At 45.3% G+C, this 19,616-nt stretch overlaps 1 protein-coding gene across 1 annotated transcript in view; it reads left to right on the forward strand.

Moving 5' to 3' along the window:
* MOGAT2 (monoacylglycerol O-acyltransferase 2) overlaps window positions 1-5,280 on the forward strand; it is a 28,285-nt gene extending 23,005 nt beyond the window's left edge. Inside the window, exons 3-6 of the mRNA XM_058799959.1 lie at window positions 896-1,100; window positions 2,517-2,691; window positions 2,842-3,041; window positions 5,055-5,280. Coding sequence (XP_058655942.1) covers window positions 896-1,100; window positions 2,517-2,691; window positions 2,842-3,041; window positions 5,055-5,209 — 735 coding nt within the window. The 3' untranslated portion in view covers window positions 5,210-5,280. The remainder of the gene's footprint in view (window positions 1-895; window positions 1,101-2,516; window positions 2,692-2,841; window positions 3,042-5,054) is intronic.
* The last annotated feature ends 14,336 nt before the right edge of the window (window positions 5,281-19,616 follow it).

Consider the following 19,616-nt stretch of genomic DNA (forward strand, 5'->3'; position numbering starts at 1 on the left):
CTTTAACCATCCCCTCTTGTTCTGTGGTACCCATTCTCCCATGTGGTACATCCCAGGTTTGAATATCATTTTCAGATTGGCTGAGGATTTTAACAAGCTGCTTAGTCAGCCCTCAAGGGCTGGCCATGAGCTGCACTGTGTCTGCAATCCATGCTGCCCATCCCTAAAATGCTGGGTATGGGAATTCTCTGTTCCCTCCTGCCAAAGCTGCAGCAGCCTTGGGCAGACATCCACTGCTCTTTGATGGACCTGGGCACCCAACACAGGCACAAACAAACAAACATCTGGCATCCTTCAGGCTTTCCCCAGTGGCAAGGAAACCATTAGCTTCTCTGTTAGATGTCTAGGAATTAAGATTTCAATTTACCATGTGTGAAAACATCCAGGAATCACCTGGTACATGCTTCAGGATGGGATAAACCTTTGATCCACACCAAGCTGTTGGGTGGGATATGTGCTTGTGCTGTGTAGTAGGTCTACCAGAGTGATTATGTACTCCCTCTGTTGTTCTGCTTGTGGGATCAAGAGGTACTGTGTAGAAGAAATCACCCTTTTCTTGCTTTCCCTCCCATATTAGAAAATTTATAGGAGAACATTTTAAACAAAATTGGTTCCCAATAGCACCTAGACCAGTTCAAGGCAATATAATGAACTGTGCCATTAGAAAAGTCATTTTAGGCCAATGGGTAGGAGGAGATGGAAATATGGGCAATGAAATACATTTCAGTGAAAAATGGGGGAGTTGTTCCAGTTAACCTTTTCCAATAGAAAGGCATGGTGGGTGCATGACGCTCCCCTCCAGGAATATCTTATCTGTTCTTCATAGCCAGTGTTCCTCCCTGCTGAGGTTACAGCACTAACCCTGACCACTTTTTGTCTTCATCTCTTTGTCCAGTTGGTGAAGACAGCAGAGCTGGACCCCCGGCAGAACTACCTGGTGGGGTTTCATCCCCACGGAGTGCTGGCAGTTGGAGCCTTCATCAATTTCTGCACAGAGGCATCTGGCTTTTCCACACTCTTCCCAGGCATCACCCCCCACCTGATGTTGCTTTCCCTGTGGTTTCGCTTCCCGTTCTTCAGGGACTATGTGATGAGTGGAGGTAAGGAGCATGGGCCAATGGCAGCAGTAATATGTGTGGTGCTTTTTTGAGGAACACAGAGTGAAAATGCATGGGGAGGAGGAGTCAAGGGTCTGTTTTCCCTCACCTGGGGCCAATTGGATCCCATTCATGGACATAGCTATTTGAGATGGCAACCCAAAACCTCTGAAGTCAAAAATTGCCCTCCTTGCTGTTATCTCTGTTGTTCAACTCCATAAATGATCTCTGTGCTCAGGGCATCACTGTGCTGGTGCTGTGGAACAGCAAAATGTGGAGCAAATTGTGAACAGAAATGCTGAGAGCTGCAGGCCAGGATGTTCCTGTATTTCTTTCCATAAAAATTAGATTCAGGCCTGAAACTGTGAGGAAAAAGATGCTCTTTCTGAAAGATCTGCTGCTTCCAGGGAAGCAGCATCCAGGGACAGAGGATAAAAATAGTAGCTCATGCTGCTGCAATGGAATGTGGCAGGGGGGAAGATGTAGTGAAAAAGAATAGGAAAAGGGACAGGTAAAAATTCAACTGAGAGAGTTTTGAGAGATTTTTGGACGCCAGCAGGATGACCTCCATCTCTCAGCAGTGGGCTTGGCAATGGTCACTTTTCCAGCTGAATGTGGGCAGAATTCAGTAGGCTAAAACATAGGCATCCAGTTCCATCTGATGCACCCCAGGGCATCCATTACCCTGTTTTCCTCATAAACTGGCTCCTGCTGCCAGAGTATTTACATGGAGAGTGCAAAATCCAAACAGTGAGATATATGAGACACTTATGACCCAGGTGAAGGAAGGTTTAGTCACTGTAATGTCAGAGTTGGGTGCATAACTAATTTTCAGGTCAATTGAATCCATTTCACAATGAGGTTTTAATGTGCAAATTATTTCAGCCCCTGAAACAAGGATTTTTTTTTAATTAAAAAATATTGTAAAACAATGTTGCTTTGTAATTTCTTAATTAAAGATTTCTATCTTATTCAAGTAAACAATATCAGAGGACCAAATCCTTCATCAAATTCCACTTTGAATTAGCACCATCCACTGAAACACGTGTGTGTTTTGACCTAAAGCAAATGTTTCTCTGACATCAGAATTATTTAGAATTTGACACAGTCTCAATTGACAACAAATTGAAACTGATTTTTTCTAGGACTTAAGTGCAGCTAGTTTTGTGTTTATTTTTTTTCCTAATTTTTCTCTCACTTCTCACTTCTGAGCCAGACAGCAGATAGATAATTGTGTACTCACCCAGCAGAACTGTGTGCAAATCTAGCACCTTTTAAGGGAGTTGACCTGAGATTTTCAGGTCAAAATTTATAAATAAAATTTTCAGCACTTGTTCAGAGATGGATTATGGGGGGAAAAAGGTGCAGAGCAAACCAGAAACAGGTGGGCTTTACTTTTAATTTCTCCCTGCTCTCCAGGCCTCATCCCCTCTGACAAGGAGAGTGCATCCTACGTGCTGCAGAAGCCAGGGGGTGGGAACTTGCTGGCCATCATTGTTGGTGGGGCCCAGGAGGCTCTGGATGCCCGTCCAGGATCCTTCACCTTGCTGCTGAAGAACAGGAAGGGATTTGTGCGCCTGGCCATCCAGAATGGGTGAGGAAGGGGATGGAGTCAAGGGATAATGAGGGAGGGGTGCTCGGCCCTGTGGCTGGTCAATGGGGTGTTTCTGTTTTGGAGAAGAATGAAGGGTTTTGGAATGGGCTTTGCTAATCATGACACCCTATTGGTTTTGATCCCCTGCAGCACCCCCCTGATCCCTGCCTTTTCCTTTGGGGAGAATGATGTCTTTGATCAGGTGAAGAATCCCCAGGGCTCCTGGCTGCGGAGGATTCAGCATTTTCTCCAGCAGATCATGGGCATCTCCCTTCCCCTCTTCCATGCACGAGGCATCTTCCAGTACAGCTTCGGGGTGATACCCTACCGGCGGCCCATCTGCACCGTGGGTGAGTCCATCCACAGAACTCTGACGTGATGCCAGACACACTCAGCTGGCCAAACTGGGGAAACAGGGACAGTCCCTGGGCTGTGTCATCCTCCTGCCAGGCTGGAGCCTCTGCCAGACAGCACAAGCAGGGGTGGGCTAGAAATGTGCTGCAAAGCAGTGTTCCAAACTGTTCATGTGTCTCACTGTTTTGGCAATCTGGTTTGATGTCATGACAGATCCCAGCCCATCTGGGCTGTGCTGTGAAAAGCCCCAGATCAAATGTGGCCAAGCTCATCGCTCCTGTGAGATGCAGACAGCCCCAACACCACAACGTGGTGACAAAAAACACTGCAGTAGGGTTGCATGAAACATCTGCCAAGGCAGTTTTACAAACACAAGTAGGACCGGCAGGTTAAGGGAGAGGATTCTGCTCCTCTTCCCCACTCAGGTGAGACCCCCTCATGCAGTGCTGCCCCCAGATCTAGGGCAAGAACATCAGAAGTACATGGAGGTGCTGGAAACCACAAAGAAGCTCCAAAGGCTTGGAGCATCTGGGAGACAGGCTGGGAGAGCTGGGGATGTTCAGCCTGCAGAAGAGAAGGCTCTGGGAAGACCTTAGAGCCTCTGCCAGTGCCTAAAGGCCTCCAAGAAAGGGGGAACTTGAAGGACAAATTTGAAGGGGGATTTTGGAAAAGGGCATGGAGTAACTGGATGGCAGGGTTATATGGATATTGGGAAGAAATTCTTGGCTGTGAGGATGTGGCACAGGTTGCCCAGAGAAGCTGTGGCTGCTCCTCTTCTCTGGAAGTGTTCAAGGGCAGCTGGGACAGGGCTTAGAGCAGCCTGGTCTAGTGGAGAGTGTCCCTATTCAAGGGAGGGGGGTGGAATGAGAGGATATTTATGTCACTCCCAAGCCAAACCATTCTGTGATTCTCCAAACACCCAAGCACTCAGATGCAGCTTTGCTCACATCTGCAAATCCAAACCTATTTGCATGTGAGGAAGATGAACCATTTTGGCCAGAGACCATGTCCGTGGGAGACCAAATTTCAAGAAAATCTTTGGTTTTGAATAAGTTTTCCAACATCTCCATGCTTGGTCCACCAGTGTGGCTGATGCTCTGTGAATTAATTTAGTTTAAAATGCTGTTTGGAATGGTTAGAGCTTACACCACTGATTAAGTTTGACAATGAGCAATTACTTCTAATTGTATTAGAACCTGTTTGGATTGTCTCAATGGTTTTATGAGCTGTGTAGTATCACATGGGTTCTTCACTAATTGGATGAAGAATAGCCTTATAACATGTTGAAACCCTCTGTCACTTGATAAAAACAATTTGAGTAAGAGACCAGAGCAAAGGAAGTATCTCATGGATTTTCACTGTCCCCTGCTCCTCGTAGCTCTGGGAGATGGAAAGACTCTTCTAAAGATAGGAATCAAAAGAACTGATTTGCTGTTGAATAAAATGTGATTTTTAAAAGATAAGTAAGTACTTGGTTCCTAATAAAAATCAGATATTTCACAGAATCTTTAATCTGAGCAAAGTGGAAGCACCTTCAATGCAAGTGTATTTAAATAGTGTGGGGCTCCCCTGTTCCTCACTTTCCCCATTTGCAATGCAGATTCCCAGGGCCATGTGGAAACAACTTGGAAAACCCAATCCAAATATTATCCTGTCTTTACATTGTGTTTATCTGCAGCACATCTGAGATGTGAGAAGCAGCTCTTGGGACTGCATTGGGATACAGCACTTCTTACTTCAAAAGGCTGCACAGAGGGTCTTTGACATTAGCCAGCTTTGCAGATGGGTAAACTGAGGCAAGGACCAGTGCGATCCTGGAGACCAAGAGCTTGGTCAGGATCTGAGTCACCATCCCTCCTTGGCTGTGCTATCTCCCAGGCTCCAGGAAATACCTGGTCACGCTGACCTGTCCATCCTGGATAGGCTGACCTCAGCTCCGTGCTAGGGTGAGCAAAGTGTTCAGAGACGCCTGACACTGGCTCTTCCTAACACCTGTACTTCTTTTCCAGTTGGGAAGCCAATTCCAGTGCAGAAGAAGCACAAACCCTCTGATGAAGAAGTTGATCAACTCCATGAAAAATACCTAAAAGAGTTGTCCGAGCTCTTTGAGAAGCACAAAGCTAAATACAATGTCCCAGAAGACAGCCACCTGGAATTTATATAATGTGCCTTAAGCAAGGTGAAACCATGGAGACCAAGCTCCAAGTTTCCTCCTTCTCTGGAACTACTTCACAACCTCAACATAGTCACAGTTAACACACAGTCTATATAGTGTAGGGAAAAGAGCTTGATTTTCCCAGTTATTGTATGGTTGTAGAGCCAGGTTTTTTCATTTTTTCTCCATGTAGAAGACATAAAAGATATAAAACAGAAGAAAAAAAATCTCATCTGTGGACAACTGAAACTCTTCAGCACAAAAATAACACTTCAGTCTGGCAGGGATGCCAGTTTATACAGATATTTCCAGGCAGTTCTTAATTATTGAAATTATTTCCTTTGCAATATTTTCATTTTGAAATGGGACAATGAGCCATAATTTGTGATGAAGGCATATGGTTTTTAAAATATAATCCATCTAGATCAATAAATGAACACAGGGTTTTTTGTGCTCTTCATGTTTTTAATTGCTTTGGGCTCTTTTCTCACCACCTGAAGCAGAGTTTATCAGAAAGGTCCAGCATGATGCCAAGCACCCTCAGCAGCATGATGCCAAAGCCCTCCAACACAAAAGAAATTAAATAAATTCCATTAGAAATGTGTATTGGAACTATAAAATATTTCTAATTAATATAAAGAAACCAGGAGCCACGCTGGCAGTCACACTACCATCAGAGCTGGGATTGAGCCTTGGCAGCTCCACACTCCACACTCAGTCAGACTGGGCTTACCTACTGGCTCAGTCCCTGGTTTCCCACAGCACAGTCTCAGACATCTGGATCCTTCAAACAATTTAATCATACAAGAACAAAATAACAGCTTGGGGTGAGAGCCTCCAGAAGGAATCTCCAACAAAGGAAACCCTTGGCTTATGTGCCCTTATTATCTGAGTGTATGGGAAAGTCTGGGCTCTTCTTGCTGAGTCCCTGGCTCCTGCTGTGTCTTGGAGTGTCCACGTGCCTGTCTGTGCCACAGGTCCCTGTGCCCTTTTGTTTTGCAGAGGGTCAGCAGTGGCCTCTTGCCACCAGAGCTCCATCTACACCTGGCACTGCAGGTGCCCCTCAGCTGCTTGCTGCCTGCTCTGAATCCATTCTTTAATAATTAGTTTAGAAATATAAATTAGAAATAAATTTGTAATGTCTAGGGACTCGTCCAAAGGGTTCACCATAGCTGGGCTCTAGGAGTTCTGCTTCCAATTTGGTTTGTTTAGTCCCAGACATCTCTTCATGGGAACATGACCAGTCACCAGCTATGGTAGCAGGGTCACTGTGCATTTTGTTTTACAAATGAGACCATCTTCTTAGGAAAGAGGAGCATGACTAGGACATGGGGGAAAGGAAATGGGATTTGGGCTGGAAATATCCATTGGGGTTTGGTGGAGCCATATTTGGCAGGTGATCAAGCAGCTTCCTTTTGATATCCAGAACTTCATTGAACTTTGCACTTAATGGGATTTTGCAGAGTGGAAGTTTCAGGTGGCAGGAAGCCATCTGCTCAGTTCACCCTTACAGAGCCCTGATACTTTAATCTTCTTCTTTCTCCCTCCCTTCAAAAGAATTTCCTCACATCCTACTCCCCACTTGAGAGCAGCCACCAAAAATCCTGCAGATCACACACACTTCATTTTTGTTCTTGAAACTGCAAGAAGTACATTTAACAAGAAAAACCTGTTAAAAAATTGAAAACTTTGTCTCAACTGACAATACCAGGTCACCATTGGGGTTTATTTCCTTTTTCTGCCTCCTGTCCTGACCAAGGCTGCAAGGATTCCACCAGATTCTTAATCTGAATAACCCCCTGCAAATCCCTTCCATTCCTAGAAAACAAGCAGCATCAAGGAAGAATTTAATGGAATCCTGCTCAACATTCTAAACACTCCTGTAATCCCACGCTTAATCGAGTCAAATAAAACAGGTCACATGCTATGATTTCTATTTTTCTTTTTCTTTTGTTCTTAGTTAAGGACAGAGGTGCCCAAGCAGGAGGAAGATTTTCTGCACCAGAAACAAAAAGAAATGTGTCTCCCACCCTTTCCTCTTGGAATTAAACACCATCCAAGCTTTACCCTAGCTCCAGGTTTTGTTCTCTATCATTTCTTCTGCCTTTCCTTTTACGTGGCCATCCACACAGAGATCTCAGGAATGTTGCCATGACCTTATGGAAACATCCCAGAGGAGATCAGTGCCAGAGGGAAGCGATGGGGATGTCTCCAGAGTCACAGCATGGTGTGCTGTGGGGCCGGGGGAGGTCTCCAGAGGTGAGGATGAGGAGCTGAGATCTCAATGCAAGGGGAAGGAGAGTGAAGGTGTTGCTGTTGGGGTGGAAATCAGCAGTGAGGGGAGGGAGAGGATTTGTGGAGATGTGGTGATATTTTGGGGTTGTAGGAAATGGAGAGGGGAGGATGCAAGGTCACAGATAAGGATGGCAGAAATTGGTACTGGCAAGAGGGGTTTGGTCAGTAGGAGAGACTTCTACCCCACTGAGTGTTCCCAATTGTCCACAGAGGCCTCAGTCTTACCCTTTTGGGGCTGTTGATGTGATGCCCCTTGTGCCGGAGACACACCTACCTGAGAGGTGGGCTGGCCCATCACCTTCCTGGCTTGTGATCCCATTCTGAAAGAGAGAAACGGAAGAAAATGGCTGGTCAGGAAAAAATCTCAGGGAGGCTTGGGAAGGAGGATGCTGGAGCTGTCTGAAAGTTGTTGGGGTGGTCAGAGAGATCCAAAGGTGGAGAAAGACCACAGTGCTGGAGAGGAGGAGTTAGAGGAGAGTGTTGGCTGTACATAATAGGCTTCCTTCAAGGCCACTTTTATCTCACAGACAGGAAAATACCCTTGATGCCCCAGGGACCTATATAACCCAGGAGGGAGAGGTCAGTGCCTGGGCTTGTGTTAAATATAACAATAAGAACAATAATTCATAGGCATCCTTGCAGCCAGGACTATTCAGGGAGCTCAGCACAATGAGAGGACCCATCTCAAGAAGCCAGAGCTGTCTCTGAGCAAAACACTGTAAGCCAAGAAGCTTTTCTGCTATTTCAGCACAAAAAGGGGTGAATATTTCACACAGAGCTGTCTGGAGGATTAAAACTCCTCTGATGCTACACAAGGCAGGAGAAACCTAAAGGAAGGAAAAATGCTCAGATCAACCAAACCAAACAATGTTTAGATTTGACTCTTCAGTTTGAAACTGGCTTAATTGGAGTTGCCTCCAAGGCACCCTCAACTGAGAGACCTTCAAGCTGTCACAAATAAGGACCACTTAAAGCTAAAACAATGCTGTATGTTTCCTTCCAGCATGTCCACTCCCTACTTACTCAGCTGGTTTTGATCTGAGAAACAAGCTCAAGGAGAAGAGATATATCCAATTGCCTTTCTTGCAGAAATGTCAAATGTTACCCTTTTTGGGACTTCTGTGGAAATTCTGAATTGGAAAATACAGTAAGAAATAAAAGTGTGGTGATTCGGTATTCCCCTCCTGCCCACCTCTTCCTCCCACCTCTTCCCTCCTGATCTCTCCTGTATTTCTGTTGTGAGAGGCTCTAATCTGGATTTGCCTTACTTAGCAGGTTCAGATAATGAGGCTCAGAAGAAAACCTCTGATGACTGATGAATACAAAATATGGACTAATTCTCCAAGAGCAGGAAAGCCAAGCAAAAAATGCTTTTTTGCCCTTTTGCAGCTCTAGTGCTGCAAAATTGTTTTACTGCCCTGAGAATGGGATTAAAAAATTGCCTGCTGTTGCAAACAAAATTAAAAGGTTTTCTGCTGTTGCAGAAAAATGTGTGGTTTTCTGCTTGGGGAAAGATTTGCTGCCTTTAGTTCAATAAAGTCCCAAAACATGATATGCTAAATATCCCTCTCTTATGGCATACCTTTCAATAAAATAAAATTGCAAATGCATCTGAAACCCATCACTTTGCATTAAAAAAAAAAAAAAAAAAAAAAAAAAAAAAAAAAAAAGAAAGAAACACAAAACCAAATCAAGAAATTACTTTTTTTTTTGTTTGTTTCCTTTTCAATTTAAACATTTGGAAAAATTACATTTAAAACATTAAGAAAGTGTGGGTCTCCTCATGAATATCGACACTTATTTTTGGGATAATCTGTTAGTTCTGTCTGACTTGTAACCAATTAACTCTCTTCTGCATCTCCCATCATGTGAGCTCACCTCTTGACACTATCTTTCTTGGAGTAAACATCTGATACAGGATTTTGGCAAACCACCCTGTTCAGATTATAAAAACCCATCAGTGAAGAAACAATCTACAATGACCAACAAGGCAGGAGGGTATATACTGTATTTAAGAAATTATTTGGTATGATTTATCAATTTTTCAAGCTTGTGCTTGGTTTTACTCCTACCCATGTCCTGATCCCAGCCCCCTTGGAGATGCTAAGCCATTAAATTTGCGCTGGCAGCCTACTGAGCCACCACCTCTGTGGGGTGCAGGGGGTTTGTGTGTTTCAGGCAACATGTGACCTTCAGAACAGAGAATGCACTTGTCAGGTGGGAAAGCACCTATAAAATCAGGTAGTTGTGAGCCAGCATCTTGGGTGTCAGGATACAAAATAATTCCTGTGAGCTAAAGGGATTCATATTTCATTAGATTATAAGAAGCCAACAAAATACAGCTCAAACATCATTTTAGTGAGCAATTCAAGACACACAGAAGATTACATACAGAAAGCACTATAGAAAGCATTTGAAATCACTTGGTTTTATGAAAACTATGAATGCAAAGAACATCATGTATTCACAGAAAATTGTGCATGCACAGAAGAAAAATAACGTAAAGAAAAAAAATTCATGCTTTCTTCTTGGTAAAGAAAGTTTTCAGATCCCCTAGAATTGAAAGGGAACAAGTGCTAGCAAGCAGTGCTTTTGTTTTCATCACTGCCAGCAAGGACAGAACTTGGCTGCTCATTGCAAACAAAAGCTTCATGGACAAGGGTGCATGTGGATGCTGAGGAACTCACCTCCACATCACAGAGCGCTCTGAACTGGGACAGAGCAGTATTGCATTGTCAAGAGCATGGATCAGGCTGTGAGGTCAGGATTTCAGAATTATTTACAAAGTGCTTAGCTTGTACCTTCTGAGGGGGAGATCCTCTAAGAAGCCATTTGGCAGGATCTCCAAGGAAGGCTAAGCACCTCATTTTCTTTATCAGCAACCTCAAAATCTGGAGATGCTCACTTGATAGGACCAGTGTGTCCCTCAGAGGAGGGAATGAGCTGGGTGCCAGATTTTTCCATGCTGTGTTTTTGACATTACCAACAAATCCCACAGTGTGCCTTGCTTCCAGGAACTGCCAAGCACTTTACAAGTAAATAGGATCCATAATCCCTGGAGAGGTAGAACAGGAGCTACTTTAACCCCTCTGTTGATGCTGGGCTACTGTCAACCCAAGATCATGAACGTCACAAGGCCAGAGAGCAAGAATAAACATGACCTGTGGCCCAGATTCCTAGATCATCTTGTTCCATGTGATTTGTGGCTGGTCAGAGGAAGACTATAGCAAAGCTGAGACCCAGATCCTCCTGAATCATAGAATAGCTCACCACCCTCATTGTAAAAAACTTCTTCTTTATATCTAATCTGAATTGATTCTCTTTTCTATGAATACTTATAGTTAAGCATAGAGGAGAAGAAAAAAGAATATAAATCTAGGAAGAAAAAGGCCAAACAAGTTGAAATTACAATTATTTTAAAGGAAGAAAAGAAGAATTGGTAAATTATTATTTAAAAATTAGAAATAAAGAAGTGATGACCAGATTTGACAGGGATTTAGGTACAAAAATTACTCCCTTCCTTGGAAAGTCCATATGACACAGGAAAAGTCCTCTCCACATTAGCCCCATGTCTCAGGAGTCCCGACAGCCCCACCTGCTCTTTCAGTGGCCATCTCTGTTAGTCTCTATTTCTCTTCTCCTTCCTTCTTAGCCTGCTACTCTATTTGGCCTCAGTTCCCTTGCAGAAACTCTTGCAATCGTGTTGCATCAGACCTCCTTGTGTCTGGGATGTCCCCATCCTTTGGCCAAAGATGAGATGGAATGGATTTCACATCTCGCATGTGTGCAGCAGCACAGAGATCACCACACTGATGATAACAGGATGTGCTGCTGGTTCTCCCTTGCCAAACTTTAGGGCTGGCCGTGGCTGGAGCAGCAGGAAAGGTTAATCTTTGTTGAAAGCTTTATTTGGGTAAGGAGGCCATCTCCCACTTCACTTTCATTTGTATTGACCAGTGCAGAGCATTAGGAGTGTTAGAAGCATTAGAAGTAATGAAACCCAGTAACAAGCAAAGCCATTGGACACTGGTGTCGGTTAAGAACAAAGAAATATTCATCACATCCTAGCAGGTCATGCTAAAACTGGCCTCAAGAAAGATCTTCCGAAGCCTATTAGCTGAGGCACATCCTGCGGGAAATCCTCTTAGAGCAGTGGAGGTGACAATGCAGCTGATGTTACAGTTCCCAGGACTGCAGTCACAGAGGAACAGGGCTGGGAAGGGGTATTAAGAGGTCAGTGGGGGCATGCCCTTTATCTCAAGGAAGGATCAAGTCCATCCATGTCATATGTCACCAGGCAGACGTGGTGTTAATATGCTCTTGAAGACTTTCTATGATAAGGATGCCACAACCTTCCCAGAGAATTTATACCTAACACAAATTGTAACTCAAATTCTCAAGGATGTACTTTGGCTCATGGCTTTTTACCCCCATCCAGTATGTGAATAAGATAAGGTTATTCCCTTCTCTGTCTTCATGTCATCACATGTCATGTCTTCTCAATCCAGTTTTTCAGGCTAAACCAAGTTTATTTGATGAGTTGGATCCACTAAAATCTCTATAAAAATAGCTGTCAGAACGGTTGCTTACATATACACAGACTTGTATATTTTGATGATCATCTCAACTTCTGGAATTGGACAACACAGGGTTATGAGGACTTCCATGACTCTGAAAGTACTCCAGCACAAAAAAGCTGATAAAAAATGACCTGTAAAAGGAGGATTTCCCTTCTTCCCATTTATACCCCAAAGATGTTGATCTGGTTTCGGGTGTCCTCAAAACACCGGTCCATATTTGGCCAAGAAATTTCTCATGTGTCAGATCACTGCAAAGACCTGCAACAAGGTCTAGTTGAAAATGCCCCTGCCCATGGAAGAAGGGGGAGTTGGAATAGATGATATTTCAAGGTCCTTTCCAACCCAAGCCATTCTCTGATTCTACAATAAACTTTTCTGGAACATTCCAGAAATGCAGGATGAGATGAAGAGTCATTGAAAGGTTCTGTAGAGAATAAAGACAACCTCAGGTGACTAGGTTAGTTTTTTGTCCTTGAGCCCTTAATGACACCAAATACCACACTTATTCTGCTCTTCCTGCCCTGTTCCTGCAGCTGTGGAGTGAACAGGGAGCAGAAACAGTCTGGCTGCAGTCAGTGTGGCTCCCTGCTGAATAAAGGCTTGCAAGACTGAGCCTGTCTGGTGCCTACAGCCCACATGCATGTGTGGAACAACCCTATTGGGATTCGCAGGAGTTGGGAAATAAAGCTGGAACCTCTTCCTGCAGACTTTGTTGATTCTTAGTTTTTTATAGTTTTATATTTGATTGTGATGCAACCTGCTAAATTTAACAGCATGGTGCACTCAGGCAGCTGTAGTCCATCACACGTAATCTCTACATCAATTCCTGCAGTAGCAGGGCTGTAAAAATATTATAGAAATAATATGCTTTCCACATTTCAAGCTATTCTAACACAGTGGGAGGGCTCAGATTATTACTCAGATTGGCTGACCCAGGAGTAATTAAGATTCAGCCTCCCTCAGGTTGTCCACAAACCCTTTCTGCCATGCAACATGCAAAGTGCAGTGGGGATGGTGTGTTAGCTGCCTTCCTGAGGGAAGGAAAGGAATTCCTATTGCAAGATCCTTTTTAATTTATAATGAGGAGGTATTCTCAACCATGCATGGCTTCTAGAGGTGTGCTTTGAAATTCAAAAGCCAGCATAGAATATCCAACCATGCATGAGTCAAAGACTCAGAGAAAAAGGTGTTTTGGCACCAAAGCCCTGCCAGTCAGGGTCTTTGGGGTTCTTTTAGCAGCAAGGGGTGCTGGAGGGTGTCCAGAGAAGGACAATGGAGCTGGGTAAGGAACTGGAGCACAGGTCCTATGAGGAGTGTATGGAGGAGCTGGGGGGCTCAGCCTGGAGAAAAGGAGGCTCAGGGGGGACCATCTCACTCGCTACAGCTCCCTGAAAGGAGGGTGAAGCCAGGTGGAGGTTGGGCTCTGCTCCCAGGGAACAAGTGACAGCACAAGAGAAACAGTTTAAAGTTGTGGAGGTTTAAGTTGGATATCAGGGAAAATGTCTTCACCAAAAGGGCAGTCAGACATTGGAACAGGTGGTGGAATCACCATTCCTGAAACTGAAAGGTGTGTGGATGTGGCACTTGGGGACTTGTGTTGGACTTGGCAGTGCCAGGGGATTGGTTTGACTCAATAATCTTAGAGAGCTTTTCCCACCTGAAGGATTCTATGACTCTAGGACTCTAAGTGCCTAAGAACAAACCAGGCTGCAGAAGGAGCATCAGCAGAAAATCAGGTAGGTCCTGACACTTTGCTCTAAGAGTCCTATGCTTTGTCTCTTTGCATCTGCATTTCTAATTTTGTAATTGAACATTTAACTTTTTTTCTGTGCTAAAATATCCCTCCATTTTAATTGCTGTGGTGGCTGGTGAGCGCATTTGCTCTAAAACAGCAAACTAAAGCATTGCAAACAAGCCCTAAAACCTTTCTCCATCCATTTCTGTAGCATAGAGAATAAATAGAGGTACTTCAGGGCAAGAGCATTTGTGTCTCCCAGACCACTGACAGTGATGCTGTCCTGCATTCAGAGGAGAGAGCTCTGGGACAGGGTGAAAGGAGGCAAAATAATCTTTGCAAGGCATAATTAGCAAGCAGGGGTTTCATTGCAGCTGTTCTCAAGGGTGAAGGCTTCCAAATGAGCATCTGCAGCAGATCTGGGGCCTCTTTTGAATGTCCTGCTAAATTTCATATCATTATTACTGATTTGTGTTGCAAGAGCTCCTTATGTGTGGTCCAAGGGGTTTGATTTGGTATCACAATCCTGTCTTGTAGCTGGAAGTTGCAGCCAGACTTAGCCAAGGGGAGAAATCTGTGAAAATACAGGGGGAAAAAGGTAAATTTTTTGGTAGAAATGGTGAAATCAGCCTTCCAACATGCCTGGGGAGGAAGAGCATTCTTGGGAAGGAGACTCACTGAGACTGAGACCCTCCTGAGTCCCCTTGTTTTGCTTCCAGCCCCTCTTCAGCAGAAACCATTTTGTTCAAGACCTCAAAAGGCAGCTTGGACTGACTAACATGGGCCTCTGCACTATCCATAAAGCACAGGTAGGTGGGTGACAGTGTGTTCCCAAGCCTGTGGGCAGAGCCACATCTCACACAATGGGGAAAATGGTGCAGCAGATGGCCACGTGTTTTTTCTCTTGCACCTTTCCCCAGCACAAAGCTCACGGAAGTTCTGGTCCTGCAGACCAAGGATGGGCCAGGGCAGCTCAGACTGGAAGAAGTTTTAGGGATCAAAGAATCATGGGCTCATAGAATAGCTTGGGTTGGAAGAGACTTTACATCTCATCTCATTCCATCCCCCTGATATGGGCAGGGACACTTTCCACTAGACCAGGTCCAAACCCCATCCAAACTGGTCTTGAGCACTTCCAGGCATGGAGCAGCCACAGCTTCTGTGGGAAACCTGTGCCTCACCACCGTCACCAATAATTTCCTCCCAATATCCCATCTAACCCTGTCCTTTGGCATCGGTGTCTTGGTTTACCAGACAGGCGTCTGCTAGGGAAGGCAGAAAGGCTCCCTTGGAATGGAGAATGTAAACCCCCTCCCTCTGAATTATTTGAATTTTGAAATTAAAGGGCTCTCAGGCAAAGATATGGAACAGGAATAGCAGTTCTTTACTAGAATGTATAATAAAGCAAACAAACAACCACAACCGCGGCGCTCACAGCAAACAGAACCCGAATCCAGTCCCGGCCGCGGCGCTTTCCCCTTGGCTGCAGTTCCGCTCACGGCCAGCAGGGGCGCTGGCGGCTCCCGGTGGGCGGGGCAGGGATCCCCCCCGGGCCTGCAGGGGGCGCTGCGGCGCGGGCAGCGCGGGGCAATGGCGGCTCGTCCCACGCGGGGAGCGGCGGAGGAGAGGCTTTGACCCACAAACCCTGCGGAAGGGCAGGAGGAGAGACTCTGACCCACAAACCCTCGGGAAGGGGTGGGCGAGAGGCTTTGATCCACACACCCGGGGGAAGGCGTGGAGGAGAGGCTTTAATCCACACGCCCTGGGGAAAGCGTGGAGGAGAGGCTTTGATCACCAAACCCTGGGGCAGCCGGTCCTGGTGCCCCAGCTGGGCTGTCGGAAGCAGCAGGCTGGAACCGCAGGGATGAGCAGAAGATCCCGGGGCGGTGGACATATCAGATGTAGCAGAAATTCCACGGCAAAGAGCTGGAGCCTGTGGGATGTCCTGGCGGGGCAGGGGGATGCGGGGCTCAGCAGCAGAAGAAAGGTTCCCCGCTGGGTTATGGTGGTGGCAGCGAACTCCTTTCCCCAAGCCGCAGGTCTGACCGTCCTCCTCCGAAGCCCAGCAGAGAGAGAGCATTCCCAACTCTCCAGCCCTCGTCTTTTTATGTGCCTCTTTCTATTCTTGCAGTATCTCTGTTTCCGCCCCCCACCTCGAGAGAAACTCCCAAAAACCAAAGGAGTTCCCCCACCCAGCAGCCTTAAGCACCCAGCCATCAGCGCTTCTTTGCAACTCAATGGGAAAAAATTCCACAAGTAACAAGGAAAGATAAGAAAAAACCCAACCCCCCACAAGTGGGAAACCATTCCCTCTTGTCCTATGACTCCAAGCCCTTGGCCAAAGCCCCTCTCCACCTCTCTTGTAGGTCCCCTTTACTGTTGGAAGATCTCCCCTGTCCCTGTACTCTCATGCACATCCCCTTCCTCTTCTCCTTTGAGATCCACATGCTGGGGGTCATCCATGTGCAGTCTTCACCTCCTCTCCTCCCACTGAGGAAAACCCTAAACGTAGACATGAACTTAATAACAAACCAATGTCTGTGTGAAAAGTGTTTTTGTGATTCGTGTCAATTGGCAATGGAATCAGCAAATGCTTGTATCTGCTGTGTTGAAAATAGACACAAAGAACTGTTTTGAAACTTTCTGATCGAATAGCCAAATAAAGCATCAAATAAAAGAATTATAGTAGAGCAAGACGACTGATGCTTAGAATAAAATAAGTTGCGGTAAAGCTAAGAAATATTGCAACAAAGTGACTAAATGCTTATGTATAATAAAAAGCTTGATGCACTTGACAAAATCATGTAGCAGACAGCAGTGTAAGGCCTCCCTCCAGATGACCACAAGAAGGACAGGAAGCCAACGATCACCTGGAAAGATTGTGAAATTGCTGATCCCAGCTTATTGATATTTGCTGATTCGGACTAACCAAGCACATTGGAAAATGCTCTGTAGGCTTAAAACCAGTATATATACTTTGGTGAACTTGTAGTGGTGTGTGCTGTGAGTGGAGCGGTGACTCCCCAGCCACCAGCACTGCTTGCTTGCTTTCTTTACAATAAAAGATATAGAAGTAAAATTTGCTTTGGCTATTGAAATTTTTTATCAGTCTGTTGCCTCCAAATTACACCGCCCAGTTTGCAGTCCTAAGGAAACCTTCCTAACCTCTTAAAAAGGTCACAAGCATCCTCCCATAGGAGAGATCCATCCTCCCTTTCTAAAAACCTACATCTTTTCTTCAGTGGAGGGAAGAGACAAGCAGCCAACAACATGGAGCAGAAATACTGCAGCTTAAGGGAGACAGTCTCCTAAGAAACAGCCCACAGCCGCTTCTCATGGAGCAGATGTACCCAAAACATGTTATGCTACAGCCTTGAGGAACCAAGTGCCTGTGAGCAGTGGGGAACTTGTCTCTCTGTCATGTAGCAAGGTGGTCTCTTCTCACCAGTATGAAAAACAACTGCTCACTTTGAAAATTTAAAAAGGTTTATTAAACCTTAATAAAAATACAACAAAGGACTACATAAGAAAAAAGCTGCAATGCTGGGAACTGCCCCTCATGGATACCACATGGCCAGTTCCTCTTCAAGATGGATGCTCAGTCTTTTACACCCCTGGGGGCTGCATCAGCCAGCCCAGCCCTCCCAAAGTCTGTCACTCAGCTCTTCTTTGCCATTTATCAGTGGAGATTGCTCTCTTGTGACTCCATTGGAGGTCAGGTGTTGCCATGCTGCACCCCCTGAGCAACCCCTGAGCTTTTCCATTCCCCACTGCCCCATGCCAGGGACACCTGTGCAGCTTCTTTGTACCTGTCCTGGACAGCCCCGGCTGTGTGATGGCAGCAATACAGGGGGAAGGGAACTATGGGGAGAGCAGAGGGCATCTAAACTACAGTAACATAACTGTACATCACTAAAGCTTCTCTTAATATTCACACAATAGTTATGTTTTAATTGTGAGAGCTGATCTTCTCATTATCCATCTATACCACCAGGCTGCTTTGCAAGGGTGGGCGCATCTTTCCTGCTTCCCTGCTCTAAGTCATCCTGTGCTCTGTGCATGGCTGAAACCTGCAGGGAGGATTGCAGGAGTTTGGGGCAAAGAGAGGATTTCCCAGTCTCTGCTTTTCTCTGCAAAGGGTGCTGGTGCTGGAGGGGCCCCAAAGTGCTCAGGGAGGTTTGCTGCAATTGGTAAAATCCTTGGAAGCTGGAAGGCACAAGATGTGCTAATTCCATGAGGCAATACTTGGATATGTCCTTGCAAACTGCAAGTCATCTGTTGGGTAAATTTCTACTTTTTTAAAACCATTTTTTCTTTGTGATCTTGGGACTGATGGATCCTCCACAGGATTTGGGGCCACTCCTGTTTTGCCCAGGGTGGTGGAGAGCCCTTGAGAGGCTTGGCTGGCTGAAAGGTCAGTGGGGGAAGGACAACCTTGGCTAATAGCTTTAAGGCCTTGCTCATTAGCCCTTGCTGTGCCCAGGGGATGGAGGGTGTATGATGCTTTTGCTAGGAATTTGTCTGGCTGGGAGCTGGGATGGAAACAGGGAGATGCAGAGGAGCACTTGCCTTGGCTTCACCAGAAATGCATGGTCTGTGTGTGCCTGGTCACCTTTCCAAGATTTGTGCCTCAGTTTCCCCACTGGTGCTGTCCCATGGCTGTCTGGTTGCAAACACAGAAAAAAACCACAAAGATTTGTGGATTTTTCAGGGAAGGCTTTATAAAAATGCAATCTTCATCATGGGCAAGGGCTGAAAATGCTCATTTTTAAGGAAGTACAGCTCATTTTTCAGGGAAGGCTTTATAAAAATGCAATCTTCATCATGGATTAGGGCTGAAAATGCTCATTTTTAAAGAAGTACAGCTCATTTTTTAAAGAAGTATGCTTCCTAAAAGATCATTAAAGTCTCCCACCCTTCAATAATAACTTTTTTCCCTATTATATTTAACCACTTTCCAATGTCTCATTGTCCCACACCCCTCTTAGCAAAGAAAGCAAATCTATTTAAGAAAAACACTAAAATCACCCCTTTTGGTCTGTGTGTGCCAATTCTTGTTTTACAGAACACCCTGCAATTGGATTAGAAGTGGAGCTGCTCAACTGTCTGTTAGTAATTCTCCACCTGGTCTGTCTCCTGTGCTGAAGTAGTGCTCATTCAGCACAGAGACCAAAGTTCTTTGGACATACAGTTAATTTTTAGGTGCTCTAATTTTAGACTGCAGCTAGGCAGCTCTACCATGACTTGCTGCCAACAGCCAAAATCTTTGCTCCCTGACTTGCATAAATCTTCCTATCTGTCTGCTGGGGAAAAATGAGGGTGAGACTTTAAAATAAAAAATAAATTAATGCCCTTTAACACAAAGCTCACTGTGAAGTGTCTCTCTTGCAGTTTTGGCCTGAAGTTTGCTTCCACTTGTGAAAAAGAGGAGGTGTAAGTGCAGCTTGGGAGGGGAAGAAATGGCTCCATTTCAAAGCCTCTGTAAATGTTAAATAACTTAACTACCTGAACAAAAAAGGCAAGTGCTATGAAAACAGCTGATGCCAGCTTTGGGCTCTGAAGTGGACGCACAATTAACCAGTGAGTTGCTGAGAAAATGCTCTTTGCTCCAATACTACAAAAATAGTGGCTGTGTACACTGAGCATGGAGGTTTGCAGACAATACCTACCCCAGACAATACCTAATAGGTGGTGTGGCATCAGAAAGGAGCCAGGACCAGTGTTCAACAGGAGGACAGAAGAAATGTGGCATTTCCTCCTGTGCTGGGCACTGCTGAGGCACCTCCAGTGCTGGGGGTGTTCTGGG

Source organism: Ammospiza caudacuta, chromosome 2 (genome assembly GCF_027887145.1).
Source record: "Ammospiza caudacuta isolate bAmmCau1 chromosome 2, bAmmCau1.pri, whole genome shotgun sequence".
Classification (NCBI taxonomy): domain Eukaryota; kingdom Metazoa; phylum Chordata; class Aves; order Passeriformes; family Passerellidae; genus Ammospiza; species Ammospiza caudacuta.